The sequence below is a fragment of the Ceratotherium simum genome, chromosome 40, assembly GCF_057802395.1.
Source record: "Ceratotherium simum simum isolate JZ-2026a chromosome 40, ASM5780239v1, whole genome shotgun sequence".
Lineage (NCBI taxonomy): Eukaryota > Metazoa > Chordata > Mammalia > Perissodactyla > Rhinocerotidae > Ceratotherium > Ceratotherium simum.
Window position 1 is genome coordinate 1515997 of NC_141939.1, and position 24506 is coordinate 1540502.

The following is a 24506-nucleotide window of genomic DNA, read 5'->3' on the forward strand; positions in this document are numbered from 1 at the left end:
GCAAGTCATGCCTAGGATTAGTAGTAATACTCTTGGTTTTATTAATGAAGAAACTGAATCACAAAGAGATCACAGACTGGAGATTTGGTCAAAACTGGGCCTGGACTGTGTCTTCTGACTCAGGGCTTAACATTCTTTTCTGAAGCCCAGACTCTGTTTTCACACGCAGATTACTTGGTCTGTGATGAGGGAGGTTTGATTTCAGGGGGATTTAAAGTGCCTTAGCCTAAGTATCTACTCTGTTAATGATATAAAGGTATCCTCCCCCCACCCCCCGAAACTTTCTTATAGACCCTTAACAGGTTATTTACAAAATCAGCAGGGAAGTGTCTTCAGTATTGCTGATTTCCTTTTGGCTCTGGAGATCGCTCCCAGGACAACCTTGCCTGGGTTACTGTGAAGAAATCACTCTAGAACACATTTACCTTTGTTCTGGTAACTCAGCTATACCTGTCTATACCTTTTAGTCTTGTACTAGCAAATCCGTTTAAAAAAATCATTTTTTTTCCATTATGAAAGTATACATGCTTACTGAAGCTGAGGCAAATTTGGAAAATGGAGGAATTAAGAAGAAAAAAATACTACTACTAAGAGATAACCACTCTGAACATTTTGAGTATTGCCTTTTAGATAAACACGGTATCAGTGAAAATTTCCCATATCATTAAAAAATCTTTAAAAAAAAACCCCTCATTTTATCATCCTTATAATAGGCTACCCTGTGGTTTTATTGTAGTTAACCAATAGCTAATAACTGAACGTTGTTGAATCAGTTTTTTTTCTTATGAGTAATTTGGAAAAATTCTTTGACACACATCTTTATACCTCTAGTCATTTCCCAAGAATAGAACCTTAAAAGAGGGATTACTAGGTCAAATAATGTTCAAAAAGAGTTGTCCAATTGACATTCTCACTAGCATCATTTAAGAATGCCCGTTTCACCACTATGATTATTTGTGGTGTGGTGCACCTTTGCCAGCTTAGAAATTTTCTCTTATTTCTGTATAGTTAAATGGGAATGGTTTTGTCAAAATCTCATTGGTCATTTCTAGTTTTTTGGCTCACATTTCATCTCCTTACCTATGTTTCAGTCGCTTCTCTGTCCAGCAGCCAAAGTAATCCTGACTGATAAAGCCAGGTCATGTTACTCCTCTGCTCAGAACCCTCCAGTGCCTTCCCATCTTAGAGTAAAAGCCACAGGCCTGTAAGACACCATGTGACCCAGCCCTCTCTGACCTCGCTGGTCTTAGCTCTTACTCATCCCTGCCTTGCTCACGTTGTCCCCACCACACTGGCTTCCATTCTGTTCCCTGCACATAGCAAGCGTGTTTCTGCCTCAGGGTCTTTGCACGCTGTGACTTCTGGAGAGAATGCCTTTCCCCAGACAAGACAAGCTTAGGTCTCATTCAGATGTCACCTTGGTGCAGCCTGCCCTATCTATTCTATGTATAATTGTACCCCCCTATACTTTTTATCCCCTTTACCTGTTTTATTTTCCTCTTAGCACTAAGTACATATAATATACTGTGTATTTTACTTATTTGTCTGTGTGTCTCTCCTCCTCTCATTGGAATGTCACTTCTGCAGAGGCAGGGATTTTTGTGTAGTTTTGTTCACTACTCAGTCTCTAGGACTTAGAATAGTTCCTGGTGTAGATGGATGCCCAGTGAACATTTGTTGAATGAATGCCCTTTTCCATCTGAATGAGAGATGATTTTAAGAGTTTGTGTCTGTTGTAACATATGAAAGAATTGCCCTCTGCAGTTTCCTTGAGAAAAATCTTACTGGGAAAGTAGGGACAATTTTCTTATTCCAAACAATTGCACAGAAGCTAACCTCATTCCAGATTTTTCTGTTCTTTATTAAATATGAAAAAATTGAGCCTTATAGAAACTGAGGATTTCTACAACATGAATAAGTCCACTTGAGCTTTTTGTAGATTTTGTGTGTTACTGTGCTGTGGAACTTGTTGACAAATACAGATCATTATGCTCCATCCTCTAGGAGAGAACCCGTGCCCCTTCATGTTTCCATATAATGGGGAGGACTGAGCACCTACCATTTTTTCTTTTGTAAAGAAGGGCATGCCTCTCTGACTTATTGCATGATAGTCCTGAAGGAAGAAACAAGGAAATCAGTTCTGAGGCCGAGTTGCTTTGACATTTATTTAGAGCACTGCATAGTTAAATCATTGCTATCTTTTGTCCTTACCATCAAAGCTCAGGATGAAATGGTCCTCAGTGGCAGATGGTATTCATTTTGCTTTGTCCAGATTTATCTTCTTTTTTGTTTTCATTTAAATAATAGGATGGAGGGTAGGAAGTAAAAAATTTCTGCCGGTGACTAGTTATGTGATTTTTGGCATTTCTTTGGGCCTTCCTTAATTTATTGGTGTGTGAAATGAGAGCACTGGACCAGATGATGTTTGCTTCTGGTTCTTACGTTCTATCTACGGTCGCATATGGGGTTAACTTTTTGAGTCCAAGATGCTCATATCTTCATTAAATAGATATTGAGCCCCTGCTGTGGGCCAGGCATGGTGCCAGGCTTTTCACATATGCATTAGACAGGACAGATTGTTCTTCTCATGGAATTGGCCGTCTCAGTCAAACTCAGATTGAGTCAAACTCAATCTGACTTACAGATGAAAGTCAGGAATCCACAGGAGCATATAACAGGGTTGGCGAACCTGCGAAATATTAAAATAATGAAAATAAAGCAGATCCCTGTATGCCACAAAGAGGTGTCTGTGTCAGACAGTTTCTGCTGTACTTTCCACAGCTCCAGGTCTCACGAGTCTGGTGCCCACAGCGGGGACATGCTTTCTGACTCTGGGACTTAGACTTTGTCTGTGTGAGTGTACTGTATTTTGATTGAAGTTTTAGGTAAGATAGCTATCATTTCATCAGCTGCTTTGATTTTACTTTTTTGTTCTTTTACTCATTGTTGTATTTTGATAATATTGTGTGTGAGTTGGCTGTGTTTTATGTGAATGTTTCACAAGAAAACCTTTTCTCTTGATCAGTTGCAAAAATTACTCTATTCAGTTTTCAAACAGCTTTATACAGCTTTATATTTAAACATTCAGTTTTAAAAATTACTTTATTACTATCCATGTTTAGTTTTTATATAGAAATCAACTTTCAGATGAAGGAGATTAATTGATAAATATGTAAGTTTTTAAAGCATAGGAAAATAGCCATTGCCATTTATAGAGTTACGGTTGATTAGTTGGTAGTTCAATGCCCATGTAAAGTAGCAGAGGTGGCAAAGGTTATGCCAGAGGGAACTGAATAAGAAGGAACTTTCAGAAAACTGCTTTTATTGTCACTGTATGGTAGGATAGGCTAACTATTATAACAGGAAGTCCTCAAAAGATGTAAGGGCTCACACACAATAAAAATGTATGTCTTGCTCATATAACAGTACTTAGCAGGTAAACAGGCCATGCACTTATTAGGGGCCCAGGCTATGGAGCATCTGCCATCTTTAACACGAGGCTTCAGAGATTGCCTTCGAGTTGACTGCATCCAGTCAGGTGCAAGGGAAAAGAGCCTGGAGGAGCATGCTTGGGAAGTTTTTATGAACTGGGCCCAGAAGTGGTGGCATCCACTTTGATTCGTAGTCACACTGTCACAGGGCCACACCTAACTCTAAAGGAGGCAGGGATGTGTAGCCTGGCTGTGGGTTGAGGAGAAAGAGGAGAACAAAGATTTTGGAGAGTAGCTACCTGTCTGTGCCCTAGAATTGTTAGACTGTCCACTGTAGACAGACTAAATAACGTCTGCTTAGTTCTGACATTTGACTAACATTGGGTTGATATTTTTGAGACTTGGCATATTTTGCATCTGGTTACAGGTCCTGTGTTACTGAAGGATTGATGATCTGTGTTATTGCAGAAGCAGGGGAGGAAAGAAAACTACCATTGTAACACTTGTGAGCCCAGGCACTGTACTAGATGCTTTACATGATTTCATTTAAACTTCACAATGACCCTAGAAGAAAGGCGTTTGTGGCATGTTTTTCCAGATGAAAAAATGAGTTTTGATGACTTTCCTCAGTTTCTATAATTGGTAGAACTGATTTCTGAATCCTTTAACTTGATTAGTTGACAGTGATAAATTTATATGATTTTGTCTTTTGGGATTATCTTCCAGTTTGACTTTGAAGGATCACTTTCACCAGTCATTGCACCCAAAAAAGCAAGGCCTTCTGAGACAGGATCTGATGATGTAAGCATTATTATTTCTTGCCTAATATAAATTAATTTGTGGATACTTATACTAATCTCCCACTTCTGTGATATTCCTGTTGATTTGTGTATATTTCTAACACCTTTTGCTTTATGTATTTTAATACTGAATCACAGTTATTTTGAAGGATAGGATTTGTTATGTTTTCTGTCGTTATTTATTCACTTTTGTCTTTAGTGATCATCTAAAAATTACTAAACATACGTAATGCTGCATGATTTAAATTTAGGTTTATAAAATTGCCAATTGATCCTCTAATTTAGGTTCTCAAGTGTATCAGATTCCATAGGTATATTCTTAAATGGTTCAAAAAGTTTTTTTAATTGAGGTGTAATTTACATAAATGAAATGCTCAGATATTAAGTTCACATTTTAATCAGTTTTGGCAAATGCACACTCATGTAACCCACACTCCTTTCAAAAAACACGAAACATTTCCGTCATTTCATAAAAGTTCTCTTGAGCCGTTTTTAATCATCCTTTCCTCTCTTCTTGAAGCAACCACTGTATTGAATTCTGTCACTATATGTTAATTTTGCCTGTTCTAGAACTTGATATAAATGAAAGAATATAGTATGTAATCTTCAGTATAAGGTTCTTTCATTTAGCATACTATTTTTGAGATTCATCCCCATTGTTGCAGATATCAGTAGTTTGTGCCTTTTTATTGCTGAGTAATATGAATATACCATAGTTTGTTTATTCATTCTTCTGCAGATGGATATCTAGGCTGTTTCTGTTATTTGAGTGTTATGAATAAAGCTGCCATCAACATTCAGTAACAAGTCTTTGTGGATGTATATTTTCATTTCTCTTGGATAAATACCTAGCAGTGAAATTGTTGGGTCATTGCTGGTTCCCAAACTGGTTGTACCACGTTACACTGTGACCAGTAATATATGAGAGTTCCTCTTGTTCTTCATCGTGGCCAACATTTGCTGTTGTCTTTTTCATTTTAACCATTTGAGCATGTGTGAAGTAGTTTCTTTTAGTAGTTTTAATTTGACTTTTTCTGATAACTAATGATGTTAAGCACTTTTTCATGTGCTTATTAGCTACTTATGTATCTTTTTATGAAGTTTCTGTTCAAATCTTTTTTGCCTTCTTCTTTTTTCTTTTCTTTTTTTTTAGCTGAGGAAGATTCGCCCTGAGCTAACATGTGTGCCAATCTTCCTCTATTTTGTATGTAGGTTACCACCACAGCATGGCCACTGATGAGTGCTGTAGGTCCATGCCTGGCAACTGAACCTCGGCTGCTGAAGCGGAACATGCCGAACTTAACCATTAGGCCGCTGGGCTGGCCCTATTGCCTATTTTTAAATGGGATTTTTAAAAATGTTTACTGAGCGATAGTGGGGCTGGCCTGATGGCGTGGTGGTTAAGTTCATGTGCTCCGCTTCGGTGGTCCCGGGGTTTGCAGGTTCAGATCCCAGGCGCAGACCTCCGCACCACTTATCAAGCCGTGCTGTGGCAGGTGTCCCACATATAAAGTAGAGGAAGGTGGGCATGGATGTTAGCCCAGGGCCAGTCTTCCTCAGCAAAAAGAGGAGGATTGGCAACAGGTGTTAGCTGAGGGCTAATCTTCCTCACACAAAAAAAGAAAAAAAATTGTTTACTGAGCTGTAGAAGTTCTTTATATATTCTGGATATGAGTTTTTTGTCATATGTATGTGTCTTAATAGTGTCTTTCGATGAGCAAAATTTTTAAAATTTTAGTTGTTCAACTTATCAATTTTTACTTTTGTGGGTGTTCTTTCTGTATCTAGTCCAAGAATTTTTAAGTTAGAATAACACACTGTCTTAAGCCTCACAAAAACTGCAGTAAATTCTGAGGTCTGAAAATACCATAGACCACATTCTCTCATATAATACAATAAATCACAAGTAGAAACCAAAACAGACTCAATACTTGGAAAATGTAGTACAATCAGTCTGAATATAAAATTCAGTTGATTATTAAGTTATTACTGGCATCAGCATTTTATAAACATAGAAAAATAAATATACTAACTAGATACAAGTAGCCCTCCTTTTACCAGAACACACATCAGTGTAGTGGTCCCTAAACCTGCCTATCTACACTTCCCACCTTTCGTTCTTTGCTTTTGGCTTCATAAGACATCACCTAAGATAATCTTAAATTTTCTTTCTCAATCTCTATGTAAGTAGTAGGATTCTTCTCCCAAAGTCTCTTCCCTAACACGGCGTGACTAAATTTTTTCAAATAGGTTTTAAAGTGGGTTGTCTTGATGTTTATCGCTGGCATCTGGAAATTGCTTAGCTATTTTGATGTTGGTCCTAATTTTTCAGCATTGTGATGTTTTCCATATTCTTAGATCAATTTAATGTGAAAATGGAACTTGAATTGTTCTAAGTGAATTTGATTTTCTTTTTTAATAATGACATTACAAAGAGGCATTATTTAAAAAAATTAATGTCTTTTTTATTCTTCTCAGGACTGGGAATATTTACTGAATTCAGACTACCACCAGAATGTTGAGTCTCATCTTTTGAATAGATCTTTATGTTTGAGTCCTTTGGAAGTTTCACAAATGAAGGATGAGGATTTTTCACAGAATCTCATTCTGGATTCTTCTACACTTCTCTTTACGCATATACCTGCAATTTTTTTTGTTCTTCACCTTGTCTATGAGGAGCTTAAGTTGAATACTCTAATGGGAGAAGGAATTCGTTCACTTGTTGACCTTCTCGTTCAGTTGGCAAGGTAAATATTGTTTATAGGTTAGAAGCTGCCAAGAGGTCCTTAGATGACTCACTGGTAGCCGTGACTATCATATAGGAGCCTTGTAAATAAATTTTTGAAATCTACCTTCTCAGAACATCAGAATATTCTCTATAAACCACAGAATTGTTTGAAGATTCTGGCTATGGAGGGCCTCGTGGGCCATGCTGGGGTTTCTAGTCTTTGCCCTAGGATTAGTGGGAAGTCACAAAAGTGTTTTAGACAGTGGAGATGACCTGCTCAGCTTTTCATTTTGACAAGCTGACTGGCTACAGTGTGGTGGAAGTTCTATAATAACACCTGCTGTTTTGTAATAATACCAACATTCAAATAGTGCTTACAGTTAACAGAATTGTAGTTTACATATATAAATTGTCAAATGGTAGGTATTACGATCCCTATTTTAGTGATGAGCAAACTTACCCAAGTTTGTTTCTAAGAACATGAATGTTATTTGCTAGTTTTGAGCTCTTTTTGCTGTGCTTTTGTTGTCACAGTCTGTCATCGTCCCTGTCTTCCAGGCTCTTGTAGTGGATCCACAATAAGATTGTTCTAATAATATGTTTTAACAGCCTTTGTAGCACCTTGTGTTTGGCAGTGAATTCTAAAGGTCGTATTTAGGTGGTGTTTGAGCCTTTGTGACCCTTGGTGAGAAAGAAAGTTGAATTTGAATTGAAATGTCAACCTCTGAGTTAAGATTATAGCACATTTTCTAATTTCTGTGATTTTCCTTGAGATACTGAAATTTTTTTCTGAGAGATGGCAGTTTTAATTGATTGTCAAATTCTCTTATGACAAATCATTACTATCTTGAAAATTCTTTTGTAATGAAATGATTTCCAAACCCTAATCATGGCTCTGTGAAATAAGTAACATTTGTATAATGTTTTACGTTTTATAAGGTATTTTTTAAATATATTATTTTATTTAATCTTTAAAACTTCTGAGTTAACTGATATTTCCCCATTTTCTAGAAGAAAATACTGAGGTTCATAGAGATGACTTCCTGAAGATGACACAGCTAATAAATAACAGAGGAGAAACTAGACCACTAGTATCTTTACTCTAGTTTTACCTCCACAAAATTTATCGAGCAAAAGGAGTTTGGGTTGCATTTGTCATATTGGGCAATTTAAAGTCCAGAAATAGAAGAAGAGACTCTAGATTTGATTATCTTCTTTCTCATAAGTAAATTTTTTAAATTGAAAAGTTCACCTGATGAATCCTTCTCCCTCTGTGGAGAGAAAATGCTGTAATACCTTCCTTGTTATTTTTTATATGCTCATATTCTTTTAGGGATTTAAAATTGGAGCCTTATGTAGATCATTATTATAGAGATTACCCAAGGCTTGTTAGAACTACTGGACAAGTGTGCACAGTTGATCAAGGTAAGTGTTTGTGTCATTGAAGATTTTCTGAACAGTGTAGTGACGTTTGCTTGTATCTTTCTCGGTGAATAGCAAAGGGTGTATTTCTTACCGTTAGCCTCTAAGTCAAAGACAGTGTCTTTCCACCAGGCAGATTTTAGTTTGTGGTGCTTGATCTCTGACTTGTAGTAAGCCATAACTTCTTCAGTGTGTGGGAAAAATTTTAGCCATTGCTAAGTGCCAAGGATGCTTTGCCCTAGACCTGTGCTGTCCAATTAGTAGCCACCAGCCATATGTTGTTTAAATTAATTGATATTAAAAATTCAGTTCCTCAGTTAGACCAGCCACATTTCAAGTGCTCAGTAGCCACATGGGGCTAGTGGTTTCCATATTGGACAGTACAGACACAGAATATTTCTGTCACCACTGTACTGTCCTAGACCTCGAGCTAAAGGGACTCAAGATTGGGGCCCAGCTGTTAGAGTGGAATCCTGGGTGTCTCTTCTGTTTTCTCACATTTAGGGTTAGGACAAAAAATTTTAGTTAGATTCTTTATATGCCTTGAGTACAAGAATTTGCTAAATTTCCATCCAGAATGGGATAAAATAGTGATTTAAATTCTACATCTTATAATATAGTCAGTTATTTACTATGGCAGAAAACATGAAGCATTTTGGAGAATATGGAAAAGTGTTATTCTGATTGTTTCTAAATGACAGGTACTGTTGATCGTTTTTCCTTTGGAATAAAGTGGTTTTGTATTCTTATATCTTTATAAACATTTATCTAATTCTAAAGGTCAAACAGGATTTATGCATCATCCATCATTTTTTACTTCTGAGCCACCAAGTATTTATCAGTGGGTGAGTTCTTGTCTGAAGGGCGAAGGAATGCCACCCTATCCTTACCTCCCTGGAATCTGTGAAAGAAGCAGACTCGTAGTCTTGGTATGTATTCAGAGTGTTGCCTAATTTGTTTTTCCTTTTTAAATTTAATTTTAAAAATTATTATACAAAAAAATAACTTTTTTCATTTTGTGTACACTTCTGTGAATTTCAGCAAATATATACATTCATATAGTCATCACCATAATTAGAATACAGAGCAGTTCCATCACCCCCCAAAAATTGCCTCATGCTTTTGAGATTCGTCCAAGTTGTTGCCTGTATCAGCAGTTTGTTGCATTTAATTGCTGAGTGCTAGTCCACTGTATGGATGTATCACATTGGTCGTCCATTCACCCGTTGAGGATATTTGAGTTGGTTCCAGTTTTTAGTGTTTATGAATACAGCTTCTATAAACATTCATGTCCAGGTTTTTGTGTGGACGTAAGTTTTCGTTTCTCTGGGGTAGATATCCAGAGGTGGGATTGGTGATCATATAGTAAGTATATATTGAGTTTTTTAAGAAACTTCAGCTATTTTTCAGTGGCCAAAAATTCTGCATTCTCACCATCAGTCTATGAGAGTTCCAGTTTCCCTACATCCTTGTCAGTGTTTTGTATTGTCATGATTTTTAATTTTTGCCATTCTGATATATGTTACCTCATTGTGGTTTTAATTTGCATTTCCTTAATGGCTAATGATGTTTTGTGACTTCTAGATATGAGGTTTTGTCAGATACGTGGATTGCAAATATTTTCTCCTGGTTTGTAGATTGTTATGTCTTATCATTCTCTTAAGAGCAAAAGTTTAATTTTGATAAAGCCAGTTTATCCAGTGTTTTCTTTTATGGATAGTGCTTTTGGTGTCATATCTAAGAATTCATTGTTTAATTTCAGGTCACAAAGATTTTCTCCTGTGTTTCCTCCTAGAAGTTGTACAGTTTTATGTTTTACCTTTAGATCTATGATCCATTTTGTTAATATTTTGTAAGATGTAAGGCTTACGTTGAGCTTCTTATTCCATTTGGATGGCCAGTTCTTTTAATGCCATTTTTTGAAAAGACTGTTCTTTCTCTGTTGCTTTTGCACTTTTATCCACAATCAGTTGACTACGTTCTTATGGGGGTCTGTTTCTGGACTTCCTATTCTGGCCCGTTGATCTACATTGCTGCCCACGCTGTCCTGATTACTGTAGCTTTATAGTAAGTCTCAAAATTGGTTAGTGTACTCTTCTTTTTCACAATTGTCTTAGCTATTTTAATTCCTTTGCCTTTTCATTTAAATTTTGTAATCAACTTATGTGTAACTACGAAAAAATCCTACTTGGTTTTTTTTCCCCGAAGAAATGCATCTTTATTTTTAAAAATTAGTTCATTTTGAATAGTTAATACATGTTCAAGGTTAAACCTTCAAATAGAGCCAAAGGATGTCAGTAAAGGTGAGTTCCTTCACACTTCTGTCCCTGGGTCCCCCTACCCTGGAGCAGCCTGCTTACAGGTTCTTTGTGGACCTTTCCAGAGATGGGCTCTTCCCAGCTTCTAGGAGAACCATATGCTTTTGTCTCCTCTCCCAAATGTCCATGGACTATAAATGTCCTTGCACCCTACCTGTCTTTGTCTTTTCAAATTCTGCCTTACTTTGTGTTGAGAAAGGCTCAGAGTCTTCTGTGTCTTTGAAACAGACACATAGAATGGTGATTCTGCTTTTTTAAAAAAATGGTAATAAACTATACATAATATTTATCATCTTAACTATTTTTAAGTATACAGTTCAATGGTATTGAATACATTCACAATGTTATGTAACCCTCATTACTATCTATGCCCAGAAGTTTTTCATCGTCCCTAACATAAACTTTGTACCTATTAAACAATAATTCCCTGTTTCCCCTCCCCCACAGCCCCTGATAGCCTCTATTTTTCTTTCTGTCTCTTTGAATTTGCCTATTCTAGATACCTCATGTTAATGGAATCATACAATATTTGTCCTTCTGTGTTTGATTTATTTTGCTTAGTGTAATGTTTTCAAGGTGCATCCGTGCTGTAGCATCCGTCTAAATTTCATTCCTTTTTAAGGCTGAATAATATTCCATTGTATGTATTTACCACATTTTGTTTATCTTTTCATGTGTTGATGGACATTGTAATTGTTTCTACCTTTTGGCTATTGTGAATAATGCTGCTATGAACATGGGTATACAACTATCTTTTCAAGTCATTGCTTTCAGTTCTTTTGCATGTATACCTGGGAATGGAGTTGCTGAGTCATATTGTAGTTCTGTGTTTAACTTTTTGGAGAACTGCTAAACTGTTTTCCACAGCAGCTGCACCATTTTACATTCTTATCAGCACTGGACAAGGGTTCCAGTTTCTCTACATCCTTGCTAACACTTGCTAGTTTACTTTTTTTTGTTTTTTTTTTTTGGTGAGAAAGAGTGTCCCTGAGCTAACATCTGTTGCCAATCTTCCTCTTTTTGCTGAGGAAGACTGGCTCTGAGCTAACATCCATGCCCATCTTCCTCTATTTTGTGTATATGGGATGCCTTCACAGCATAGCTTGATGAGCAGTGCGTCAGTCCGCACCTGGGATTCAAACCTGGGAACCCTGCTGAAGCGGAGCGCACAGACTTAACCGCTATGCCACCAGGCTGTTCCCAAGTCCTAATTTCCTTTAAAAAAAAAAAAAAATTACAGCCATCCTAGTAGGTGTGAAGTGTGGTATCTCATTGTGGTTTTGATCTGCATTCCCCTACCGATTAGTGATGTTGAGCATGTTTTCATGTATTTATTGGCTATTTATATGATGAAATGTCTATTCAAGTTTGTCGCCCATTTTTGAATTGCGTTGTCTGTTTTTTATTGTTGAGTTGTAGGAGTTTTTTGTATCCTCTAGCTATTAATCCCTTATCAGATATATGATTTACAAATATTTTTTTCCCATTCTGTAGGTTGTCCCTTTGCAAGTGTTCTCTCAATGAAACTGGCTTCAGTGCTCAGTTGACCTCTGGGCTTTCTCTTTCATTTAGTTTTTGTCCTCTCAGTATTTCTTTGTAACTTGACAGCTCACAAATGTATTTACAAAAATATTTAAAAAAATATTTTATGTAGCTTGTTTAATTCTTTGCAGGAGGGTTGGTCAATAATACTTACTTTGCCAAATTGCTGGAAACAGAAGCCCTTTTTGATAGATTTTTGTTTTGTCATTGAGTTTTATTGGATTTTAATTGTTTTTGAGGTGATGTTTAGCTAATGAGACATTTGCAGCAACCTGTATCAGACCTTTCTAGTTTATTGGTGACTCTTCACTACTGAGTCACTTGTGTAAGAGATACTATCTTTTTACTGTCTGTTGAAATGAGGGAAAGGAAAGTAAGGAAGTAATCGAACATTTATTGGTGGCCTGTTGTCTTCAAGGAACTTTATGTACTTTTTCTCATTTAGTGGAAAGATAGACCTGATTGTCTCTGTTTATTACTGTGGTGTTTTTGAGTAATGTAATTTACAGTTAAAAAACTTGAGATGAAAAGTAGACTTTTGCATTTGTGTTATACACTAAGTATTTTAAACTCTCTGTAGAGTTTAATGTATTTTTTTCTTTGTCTTATCTATGTTTTTTCTTTCTTCCTCAAGCAAATACCACTATAGCTCTTTGGGTTTAGGGTGAGGACATAGGGATATTTAGTAAATAAAGATGTTTTAGTCTGCTAGTTAATCCCACCTATTTCCAAAATGGGTTTGAGGCAGTTAACACTTTTAAAATACACATTTAGTAATGAGACCCTCTCTTTTAAATAATTACCTTACTGTAGCAGATGACCCTTAGTCATATAAATTGGTTTGTAAATTTTTTTTGTGTTTGTAAATGAACATTATATTTTAAAAACTATTTAAAGCCACAATGAGCTACTACTAGACACCTGTTAGGATGGCTAAAAAACCAAAAAGGTTTTGATGAGGATATGGAGCAACTCTCTGAAACTGAAACTCTCATGCATTGCTGGTAGGATTGCAAAATGGCATAGCACTTTGATAAAGAAGTTCTTATAAAGTTAAACATATAGTTACCATAAGACAAAGCAATCCTACTCCTTGGTATTTGCTAAAGAGAAATGAAAACATATGCACACACAAAGACCTGTATGTGAATGTTTATAGCAACTTTACTCAGAATTGCCGCAAACTGAGAACATCCCAAACGTCCATCAGTTTGTGAGTAGGTAAACAAAGTTTAGTGTCTCTGTGTAATGGACTACTCAGCAGTGAAAGGAAACAACTACTGATACATAGAGTAATGTGATGAGTCTCAAAAGTATGCTAAGTTAGAGAAGTAGGACACAGAAGACTATGTATTCTATGATTCGATTTACATGACATTGTAGAATAGACAAAACTACAGGGAAAGAAGACAGACGAGTTGTTTACATGCTGGATGTAGGGGGAGCAGATTGACCACAAAGGGTACAAAGGAACTTTTGTTGTGATGGAAATATTCTGTATCACGATTGTGGTAGTGGTTATATGATTGTATAACATTTGTCAAAATTCAGAGCTGTGCACCTGAAATGGATGAATTTTCCTATATGTAATTATAACTCAATCATTTAAAAAATATGTTAATTTTCTCCTTATGCAGAGTATTGCACTCTACATACTTGGTGATGAGAGCTCTATTTCTGATGAATCTTCACAGTATTTATCTAGAATAACTATAGGTAAGTCAGTGTAATGTTAGGCTTCCCAAAACAAATTTTTATAAGTGTCAGTATCAGAGATGAAATAAAAAAATTAAAAATTTTATAAGTGTTCGCTTTAGAGGCCATATCTTGCCTCATTTTAGAGGCAGCGTCTTGCATTGTCCTAGTCTTGCACAACTGATTTTCAGAGACCAGGATTACTTAAAAATCTAACAAAGTTTCTATTTTCGGTATGCCTAAAAAGAGTATTTTAGCCTCAGGGAAATTAGGCTTTCCAGCCTACCAGGGTACTGCTTATTTTATTATTTTTGAGGAGTTGTGTGTTAGTGAATTTTTATTTCCAAAGTCTATGTGTTATATGTTTTCTTTACCAGGATAACTATCAAAATAAAGTTTCATTTTGTTGTCTTTTAGCCCCCCAGAAGTGTCAGGCAGAACCAGAGGAAAACAGGTGACTTTTATTCAGGTTGTTCTTTTATATTAAGAATATAAAATACTGTTGTGTTTTACTGTTCTGTTTAATATCTTCCTGTTTTGTTCTCTTACAGGTTTAGTTTCAGACATTCTACATCAGTTTCTAGTCTAGCTGAAAGATTAGTTGTCTGGATGACTAATGTAGGTAAGGTAGTCTGTTACTTTTTATGTGCTTTTGAAATGCCAGTGAGAAACCCCCTGCTTTCCCTGGACACCTCTTTCCTAACTAGGCCCTGCTTCCTCAGAGCTAGCTAGCACTGGGAGGCGTAGGAAGAGGGTCTCTCGTTCTGTGAAAGGGTCTCACAGGATCGAGATTATGGCCTATCAAGACACACTTCATTTACCTGACAATCTCACTGCCTTCATGTAATAATAGACCAGCTTTTTTATCTCTCGGTGGGTAAGAAGTCTTTATTTGCCATTCACCTTAGACCAGTCAAGGCTGTGGTTGTGTGGACTAGCCTCAGAGTGGAGAACTCTAATCACTTCACATTCAAACTTGAAGCAATTATAATACTCAGATACCAGAAGTGTGTATTTCTGGCAAAACCTAAAAGTAATTGTATAGACATTTCAAGGCATGCTTTTGAAGGATATAGGCCACGGATTTTAGGCACCAAGGTGAAGATTCAGCCAGGAAGAGGGAAAGGGAAGGAAAAGAGTTCTCTGTTCCCAAAGCCCGTGCTCCCAGGTTTATTTTTTATTTTTATTTTTTATAAACAACAGAAATTTATTTCTCACATTTCTGGAGGCTGAAAGTCCAAGATTAGGGTACAGTGTGGTTGGGTTCTGGTGAGAACCCTCTTGCAGATTGCAGACTTGCGACTTCTGGCTGTGTCCTCACGTGGTGGAAGGGCTCCTGGGTTTTAAACTGAGTAAAATACTAAAGAATTTCTTTTGAAAATAAAGAACTAAAAAAAGGAAAATTCAAAATTACTGATATGAAGATATTAAAAACCAAAGATGTTATAGAATAGTATGTTAGAAAGTAATGCTTTATGTTTCTGAATTCTTATTTAAAGAATGTTCTAAATGACTTAGATCTTCACTATTTTTTGTATGCCCCCTTGAAAATTACAATAATTGTCTTACAGTATTACAGATAGGATACCTACACAGAAAAATGTTGGATGAGTTCTATCCAATCAGCTTTTTATATTAATGAATAATGTATAATATTGTAAAATTGAATGAATCATACAGAAAAAATAATTTTTAATCTGAGGATTTGAAAAATTTTAGATATGAAATATGGTATACATACAAAAGAATGTATATGTTTAGAGAATAATTATAAAGTGCATATTGATGTACTGGTCACCCATCATTAGAAATAGAACATTGCTAGTGTAGTAGAAGGCCGTTGTGTATCTACTCCTGCATGGTATCCTCTTCCCACACACCCCATTGCTACAGGCAACCACTACCCTACCTCAAGTTTGTGTTACTTTCCCTCGGTTTTTTTTGTAGTTTTATCATCTTTATATATTGCTTAGTATTGTGTCTTTTTGAACTTCTATGTAAATGGATATAGATATAAATGTTTTATTTTCTTCACTCAATGTTACTTTTTATAAATTTATCCATGTTGACTTAGTAGCAGCAGGTCATTCATTTTCTCTGTTATATAATCCATTGTTTGAATATATCAAAACTTATTTATCCATTCTGTTGATGGTAGAACTTGGGCTGTTTCCTTCCTTCCCATTTTTTGCCATAATGAAACAACATTGCTAATGAATATTTTGTTATTCATTTGTTATGTCCTGGTGCACATGTGCACAAGTTTCTGTATGGCTGTTGATGGACCATAGAGGTGGACCTATCCATACGCACCAAATGTTTTCCAAAATGGTTGTACCAGTGTATACCACCACCAGCTGTGGTTGAGAATTACTGTTGCTCTACGGAGTTGCTAACACTTGGTATTGATTGACTTTAATATTTGTCTGTCAAGTGAGTGTGAAATTATATTTCCTTGTGGTTTTAATTTGCAGTTTTGGATAGAGCATCTTTTATTTATTTTATTTTTATTTTATTTTATTTTTTTTTTGTGAGGAAGAGCGGCCCTGAGCTAACATCTGCCAATCCTCCTCTTTTTGTTGAGGAAGACTGGCCCTGGGCTAATATCCATGCCCATCTTCCTCCACTTTATATGGGACGCCGCCACAGCACGGCTTGACAAGCGGTGCATCGGTGCGTGCCCAGGATCCGAAGCGGCAAACCCTGGGCCACCGCAGCGGAGCGCGTGCACTTACCCACTTGCGCCACCAGGCCGGCCCCTTGGATAGAGCATCTTTTTATATGTTTATTGACCATTTGTATTTCCTCTTTGGAAGATGTCTTTTTATCCTTTGTGTTTTTCTGATTGGCTTGTGTGTCTTCTTATTAAGGTTTTTAGGAGTTCTTTTAAGGAGACCTTTTATACTAATGCCTTATGTCAAGATGCTAGTCTGGTAGTAAGATGAATAAAATAAGTTCTTTCTTACTTGTCAGGATAGACGTTTGCTAACTTCAGTCAGAGGATAATTAGGACAGTGGCAGGTCTAAATGAAAAAATTTCCTCCCTTCCTGTCACCATAAGGTTTCACTTTAAGAGATTTGGAAACACTTCCCTTTGGAATTGCTCTTCCCATCAGAGATGCAATTTATCACTGTCGCGAGCAGCCTGCTTCAGACTGGCCAGAAGCTGTCTGTGTCTTGATTGGACGTCAAGATCTTTCCAAGCAGGCCTGTGAAGGAAACTTACCTAAAGGGAAATCTGTGAGTATCAACATAGAAAGTTCAAAGTTTGGTTTTAGCTTCAATAAAATCAAAGTGGAAATGTTTTTCATTTTCCTTTGAGTCTTTTTGTAAGTGTGTATATCAGATTGTCTTTTATATTATATGCCAGATGGGGTTTATAATTGGGCAAATCTTATTAATTGTGAATTGAACATGGGAACAGGAGATTTTGTGAATGCTGTGTCTTGCCTGGACCTTTCTTTGCCTCAAGTCAGAACAAGTGCTGAGTCAGTAGAGCAACTGCCATGACTGATTCCCTACTTGTACCGTATTGGTGATTAACTACTTGGTAATTATCGTATAGAAAAAGGGAGAGCACATATATCCTGAACTTGAATAGTTAATATATAGCTGTTTTCTCTTTCTCGCTTTTTTGATATGTTGCTTTTTTTTTTTTTTTTTTTTGAGAAAGATCAGCCCTGAGCTAACAGCCATGCTAATCCTCCTCTTTTTGCTGAGGAAGACTGGCCAGCATGGCCGGAGAAGCAGTGCGTCAGTGCGCGCCCGGGATCCGAACCCGGGCAGCCAGTAGCGGAGCTCGAGTACTTTACTGCTAAGCCACGGGGCCAGCCTGATGTGTTGCATTTTTTGAATTTAACTTTTTAAATAGGTGTGAATATATCTATGTAATTACATAGAACTGAAGCCCCAGGAAAAGGATTTTTTGGGGAAGGGATGGGGGGCACTAAAGTTGTTTAGAAGACGTCTTAAGTTGTCCCTCCTGAAATAATGTCCATCAGTCTTCAAATCTTCTTTTTTTTTTAAGAATGGGTTCTAAGAAGCCTACAAATAGAAAGTGAAATACGTCGTTACTCTACAATTATCTGTCTCTTAAAATTAGCCTCTTTTAAAACTTAAAAATGGAACTTTTAAAACCTCTCCTAAAACTCTAGTTAACTTAAAAAAAATAAATGGTAGCACTGCATTGCCCTGAGGATCAGGGAGGATTCAGGGATGGTTATTCTACTCCTGGTGCCTCTCGTACTTTGTTTATGTCCCTGAGAAAACAGTGCAAATTTGGCTATCTCTTATTAGCCTGTGAACCAACATATAGTAATCAATACATTGTGACTGTTTCTAATATTTAGGTCTTAGGCTATTAATGCTTCTTCAGAGCCTCTGTCAAAATTTTTTCCTAAGATCAGAGTTGCCTGATGGATCCGTGACAGAAGCAGTTTCCATGGGGATCCGATCTCCGGCAGGGTGGTCCTAGCACATACCTCTTTTAATCTGCACTTAAATAACAACTCTTAATTGAATTAGTGTTTGTCCTGTTTTAAACAGAAAACCACATTTTTTTTGCCAATGATGTGGTTATCCTTTCCTTGACCAAGATAAGTTTTTATCATTTAGACCTCTTTTGTTACTATGAGTGAGAGCAGTTGAACATCATTAACACTAAAACCAAATGGTACTGATAATCATTCATCTGTATTTAAATGTCATTTTAAGTAATTCTGTCTGAATTCAATTTGTTCAGTTATTTGAGGCTACACTTTATGGCTAATCTCATCTAAATTCAGTTTTTCAGCTATTTAGGTCTATATTTTATAGCTAACTCACTTATTAGAATATAGTTTCTTTTAAAACTAGATATTCTATAGGAACCATTATTTTTTTGAACCAAGTAAGTGATTATCTTAGTCATATCTGCCATTATTTTTCTCAGGCTAGTGTTGTTACTTCTGCATTCAATGTTGTAAAACTTTAGTGTTCTAACCAGGGCTTAATCTTTGGTTAAAGGAGTATAAAACTCTTTTTGAGAGAAAATGAGAAGATTTCATGCTTTTCACATCTGTGTTGAAGTCTGATTGAGTTACTTGGACTGAGAGGCTCATATTAACGCACATGCTGAGCTTATGAGGACAGAATGATAATCAAGGAAGTAATCGTCCTCACTTGTCTTGCTGCACTCAGTCCCTTTCAAGAAATTTTTATTTGGAACATACTTACAAAAAAAGTGAAAACTAACCATGATCCATTCTATTTAAAGTAAGGAAGTGTTGTCCAGCTTTCTCCAGCCCTTGGTGAATATCCTTCCAGGTTGTTTTCTTCTGCTCATATTAATCAAAGATAATATGAAATTAGTGTGGGTTCTTCAGTAATAGTGAGTGGGATTCATATTCCACTTATAGTAATTCGTTTCCTTTTCAGATGTTTAGGATATGGTTAGATTTTGTGATTTCTTTAGAATGTTTCTCCCAATGGAATCAGCCTCCTGACTGTTGTCCTGAATTTAAGCCTTTTCCTTTGACTCAATAAAGAATTTTTCCAAGTGGGCAATATAATTGTACTTTTAAACAAGACTTCTAGGTTAGAGTCCCAGTATACATTGGGAACCCAAGTCAGCCCTGCTTTGGGATGCATATTTTCTCTGTACTGATATAGTCACAGTACGTCATCCTCATGTTCAATAAGTGCATGTTGACTGGTTTTTAAATTATTATTACAACCAAGTCTGTTACTCAGGTGCTCTCATCAGATGTTCCTTCAGGAACAGAAACTGAGGAGGAAGATGATGGCATGAATGACATGAATCAGGAGGTTATGTCATTAATATGGAGTGAAGATTTAAGGGTGCAGGACGTGCGAAGGCTTCTTCAAAGTGCGCATCCTGTCCGTGTCAATGTAGTACAGTACCCAGAACTCAGTGACCACGAGTTCATTGAAGAAAAAGAAAACAGGTAAAGGAAAACACGTCAGTATCTCTTGTCTGAGTTTCTTTTAATGCTAAAATCCCTAAGAAGAGACCTTAAAGTTAAAAGTACCATTTGTTAAGTTTTTATCAACCTCAATAAACCGTACGTTTTCAAAATATTTTGGCATTTGATGACCTAAGTGTTGTATTTCACACCCTTCTCTTGAAATACAGTTGTGTGCTGTTTAGAAAAGGTGAATCTAAAGCCATTTTACTCGTAGTTACCTTAAGAATTTACAAATAAAGCAAAACACTGACCTCATTCTTCTATATCTTGATCAGGAAAATATTTTGAGGTGTTTTTTTGTCTTTTTTTAGTGTAGTTTAAACTTAAACACCAGTTTTTTTTTTTTTTTTTGCATAAGTAATACTCTATAAGCCTTCTCTCCTGCCATCCTCTAACGCATAGTATATCCCTTGATCAATTCCAAGACTCAGTAGAAACCAACATCACATGCCTGTGACATTCCAGAACTGTTGCTTTCAGACAGTTCAACTTTTATTTTAAAATTCTCTCCTGTCCTTCTATCTGCCTTATCTCTCTCACCTGTTATTTTTCTGCCACTATTTTCTAGTTCTCTTTACTTTACTTATAGTGGTACTGCTTCAAGGGGAAGGACTATCCAGAGTTAGCCACAGGCTGCTGAAGATCTGAGTTAGTCATAATCTCCCTATCACTGTTTCCTCTCCATATGTACCCAGGTATTAGTCACCTATAAATGAGGAGATGAGTGAGGGGGAATTGGAGTGAGAGCATAGTAGTTACGAGCCTGGGCTCTGGAGCTACGCTTGGCCACTATCTTTTGGGTGACTGGATAAGTTACTTAACCTCTTGCTGCCTCAGTTGCCTCAACTGTAAGAATGGGCGTGATTGTAGCTGTAAGAATGGGCGTGATTGTAGCATTCATATCACACAGGGTTGCTCTGTGTATCAAGTGAGTTATTTCTATGTAGTGCTTAGAACACTGGCCAGTACAGAGTAAAGATGATTATTATTAATAATAATAATGCAGTCAGCCCTTATTATTAACAGAGTTCATTGACTCTATGATGCTAATTTTTTTTACTTTTTAATATCTCTGAAGTCAGAATATGTTTTTCAATCAAGAGATGTTATAGTCTAATTGGCAGTGTTTTTTTTTCTTAGTACCTCATGAAATAATGATGCATCTTCTAATCAGTGGCATCTTAAACGGAAGGGATACAATATTATTATTTTCATTATTATAATTTTATGGATTATGTGTAAGGTTCTGCTAAAAATTGTATGGGATGTAGCCTCCTGGCCTTGAATTTGCCTAATTCTAAATTAACATGGGTCAGTGTTCCCAGAGAATCTTAGGACAGCAAAATTTTCCTCCCCAAAGAACTAGAAAAGCAGCTATAGAGAGAGCATGCTTATGAAGAGCTTTGTCTGCAGAGAAAATGTTAGCCTCTGAAGGGACATTTCTGTGTCTTTGGATATAACTTGTGTTAAATATTTCCTGGTTATAAATGCTCCTACTTCCACAATTTCTGTTTGATTGTGTTTTGTTTTAAGTGGCTATATGGAATGTAATTTATTTTAACAGAAACAAGTTAAAGAGTAATGTGTTTCAAAGTATAGCCCATAGAAGTCATTTTAACTTTGAACATAACTGATACATAGTACTATTAGTCCTGTAAATCCTAGCCTTAATGTAAGTGAAACTAATTCTGTGTTTTCCCTGGAGACACTATGAAATCCATTGACCTCCAATATAGGGACTCCCTTTCCCTCCTTGTGTACAGGCCATGGTGGTGGCACTCCTGAGGCTATATTGTGAGAAAGGATGGGAGGAGCATCCCAGCTGTACTGAGGGCAGCTAGGCTGAAAGTAACACAATGTTCCAAAAAGTAGAATTTTCCTTTGAGAGGGTTAGCGTCAGTTAGAGTAGAATTTTAGGTTTCTCTTTTTGGATACCTAGGGAGAGTTGGCTTGGTTTACAGACCAGCTGGTTTTCATCAGAGCAAATATGAAACAAAAGAAAGGACATGTGTCTGCCCCTTAGAGTTTCTAATGGGAACAAGAGTATTAAAATGAGAATAACTGTGTTTAGATGATTCATCCACATGTTTATATGTATTTGCTTTGATGTGACTTCTTAGCATGCTTTCTTTTGAAATACTTGCCTACAGATTACATTCTAATTATATTTTGCTTAAAAATTGTTCACATGTTGGTTTTAATTTTAATTATAGATTGCTCCAGTTGTGTCAGCGAACTATGGCCCTTCCGGTAGGACGAGGAATGTTTACCTTGTTTTCATACCATCCTGTTCCAACGGAACCATTGCCTATTCCTAAATTGAATTTGACTGGTATGTTAAATTCTGGGCTCAACAAGAAAGGAAAATGATTAAGTATATGTTTAGTGGAGTTCTTTTGAATTATTTTAGTTAAAACCAGAGAAATGCTCTTTCTATCCCCAGTAATTTTAAATATCGTTAATATCTACTGTAGTGGTTAGCAAAGCTCAAATAGAAAATCAAACTAAACATTGAGGGAAGTAGAATGTACCGCAATACCAGTTTTTGCTTTTTTTCTTTTTGTGAGGAAGATTAGCCCTGAGCTAACATCTGTCACCAATCCTCCTCTTTTTGCTGAGGAAGACTGGCCCTGGGCTAACATCCGTGTCCCTCTTCCTCCACTTTATATGGGACGCCGCCACAACATGGCTTGACAAGTGGTGCGTCCGTGTGTGCCCAGGCCCCCAACCCATGAACCCTGGGAGGCCAAAGTGGAGTGTGCAAACTTAACCCGCTATGCCACTGGGCCAGCCCCCAGTTTTTGCTTTTAATGAGACCATTTCAAGGTATAAAAAGGCACTTGGGAAAGTTTAGAAAGATATTAGTGATAACAGTGAGATTATTGAACTTTTAAATCATCTTAAAGTGTAATATGAAAAATATTTAGTCTTAAAATGTCTTATTATGTCTCATTATGAATATATGATTTTGTACAAAAACAAGAAAATATACTAAGCAAAAGGAGAAAAACAGTCACTTATGGCAAGTCCCACTTGTTGGAGTTCACTAGTGTTAACAGTTTGGTATATTACCACATGCAGTAATATATAGTGTGTAATACATGCAAATATAATTCCACAGTATTTTGAGCTACATAAATATAGAAATCCAGGGTCCTGCTCAGATTGGTAAAGAGCTTGTGCTTTTAGCAGCGTATGGAAAGTGAGATCAGCTGAGTGAGGAACACAGTTCCCCCTCCACCCACCACCACCAATATCTCACCTGCTCTGGAGCCCTAATCTCATTGAGAGGCACAGCAAGCAGACTTACCTTCAGCATTTTAATTGTTCTCTCTCTCAGAGATAAAGCAGCTGTGGCAAAATCTGAACAATTATTGACTCTTGATGGAGGGCATGGCATACAGGTCTTCATTTTATTAGTCTTTCACCTGTTTGAATGTTTTCATATAAAAAGTTTGGGTTAAAAAGAATCTCATGCAAAATTGACAAATGTTAAAATGTATTAAATCTGGGCAGTGATGCTTGAGTGGGTATTAAAAATGACATGACATTAATCCAAAATTTTATTCTTTTAGACATTCTGGGAGCCCCTCCCAATGAAAAAATTATTTTGTTTTAATAATAAACTAATCTAGGAAAAAATACTTGCTTAAAGTACTTCCTTAACTTGCACTGATATGGCCTGTTGTACTTTTATATGTTGTTATTCTTATTGAAGAAAATTTACTTTAGCCTTTACCTTTCATTTTCTCTTGTGTGTAAATCTCTTATGCATCATATGATGAGCTGTTGTTTTGGAAAGTGTACTTGTTTTTTCATTATTAATCTCTGCCTTTTTTTTGAGAAAGTAAAAGTATAACTGATGAACTTCTCGCCTGGTGTGGTGCTGTCATGCATCAGCATTTGAGTTAGCTCTTAGGTACAAAAAGCAAATGGTAAAGACAAATATATTTTACTTGGTGCTCGTGTCTGTGTGTATGTGTATACACACCACAAATGAGATACTGTGCATCTATATAAAATTTATTTTCCATACTTTCAGAACTCCTTTAAAACCATATTTTCAAACCTCTAGTGAACTGTATAATTTTATTCAGTGTTTAGAATATTTATTTTAAATATTCATCCATGACTTGAGTTAATACAGAATGTTAAAAATATAAAAAGAATTAAAAAAAAAGAATTCAGTATTTGCCTGTACACAGTATAGATCAAAGCCAAAAGACTCAAGGAAAGGAATTCAAAGAGAGCATAGTGTCATGAACATTTAATTTACATTGCTCTTAAATAAATTGACCATAAAATTAAATTTAGTAAATACTCTTTTATAGTTTACTGGGTAACTCAAGTCTATAAAATGATGGTTTTTATATAGCTATCTCTGAATGCAATTTGACGTTTTTAATAATAGCATAAAATTAGATATCTACAGCCAGCCCTGGTGGTCTAGTAGTTAAGTTGGTGCTGTCACTGTGGTGGCCCAGGTTCGTCTCTCAGGTAGGAAACCATACCACTGGTCTGTCGGTTGTCATACTGTAGTGTCTGTATGTTGCCGTGATGCTAAAACCTGTGCCACTGGTATTTCAAATACCAGCAGGGTCACC

General features: G+C 36.4%; 1 protein-coding gene across 9 annotated transcripts in view; it reads left to right on the plus strand.

Moving 5' to 3' along the window:
• Positions 1-24506, plus strand: part of ANAPC1 (anaphase promoting complex subunit 1) — a 102582-nt gene that overhangs the window by 29576 nt on the left and 48500 nt on the right. For 8 of the 9 annotated variants that reach the window (XM_087426105.1, XM_087426104.1, XM_087426110.1 and 5 more), the window contains 10 exons: positions 4158-4232; positions 6710-6978; positions 8293-8384; positions 9162-9310; positions 13879-13957; positions 14354-14390; positions 14488-14558; positions 16998-17176; positions 19655-19881; positions 22116-22234. In XM_087426105.1, coding sequence (XP_087282231.1) covers positions 4158-4232; positions 6710-6978; positions 8293-8384; positions 9162-9310; positions 13879-13957; positions 14354-14390; positions 14488-14558; positions 16998-17176; positions 19655-19881; positions 22116-22234 — 1297 coding nt within the window. The remainder of the gene's footprint in view (positions 1-4157; positions 4233-6709; positions 6979-8292; positions 8385-9161; positions 9311-13878; positions 13958-14353; positions 14391-14487; positions 14559-16997; positions 17177-19654; positions 19882-22115; positions 22235-24506) is intronic. The other variant, XM_004435789.3, reaches the window with a different exon arrangement.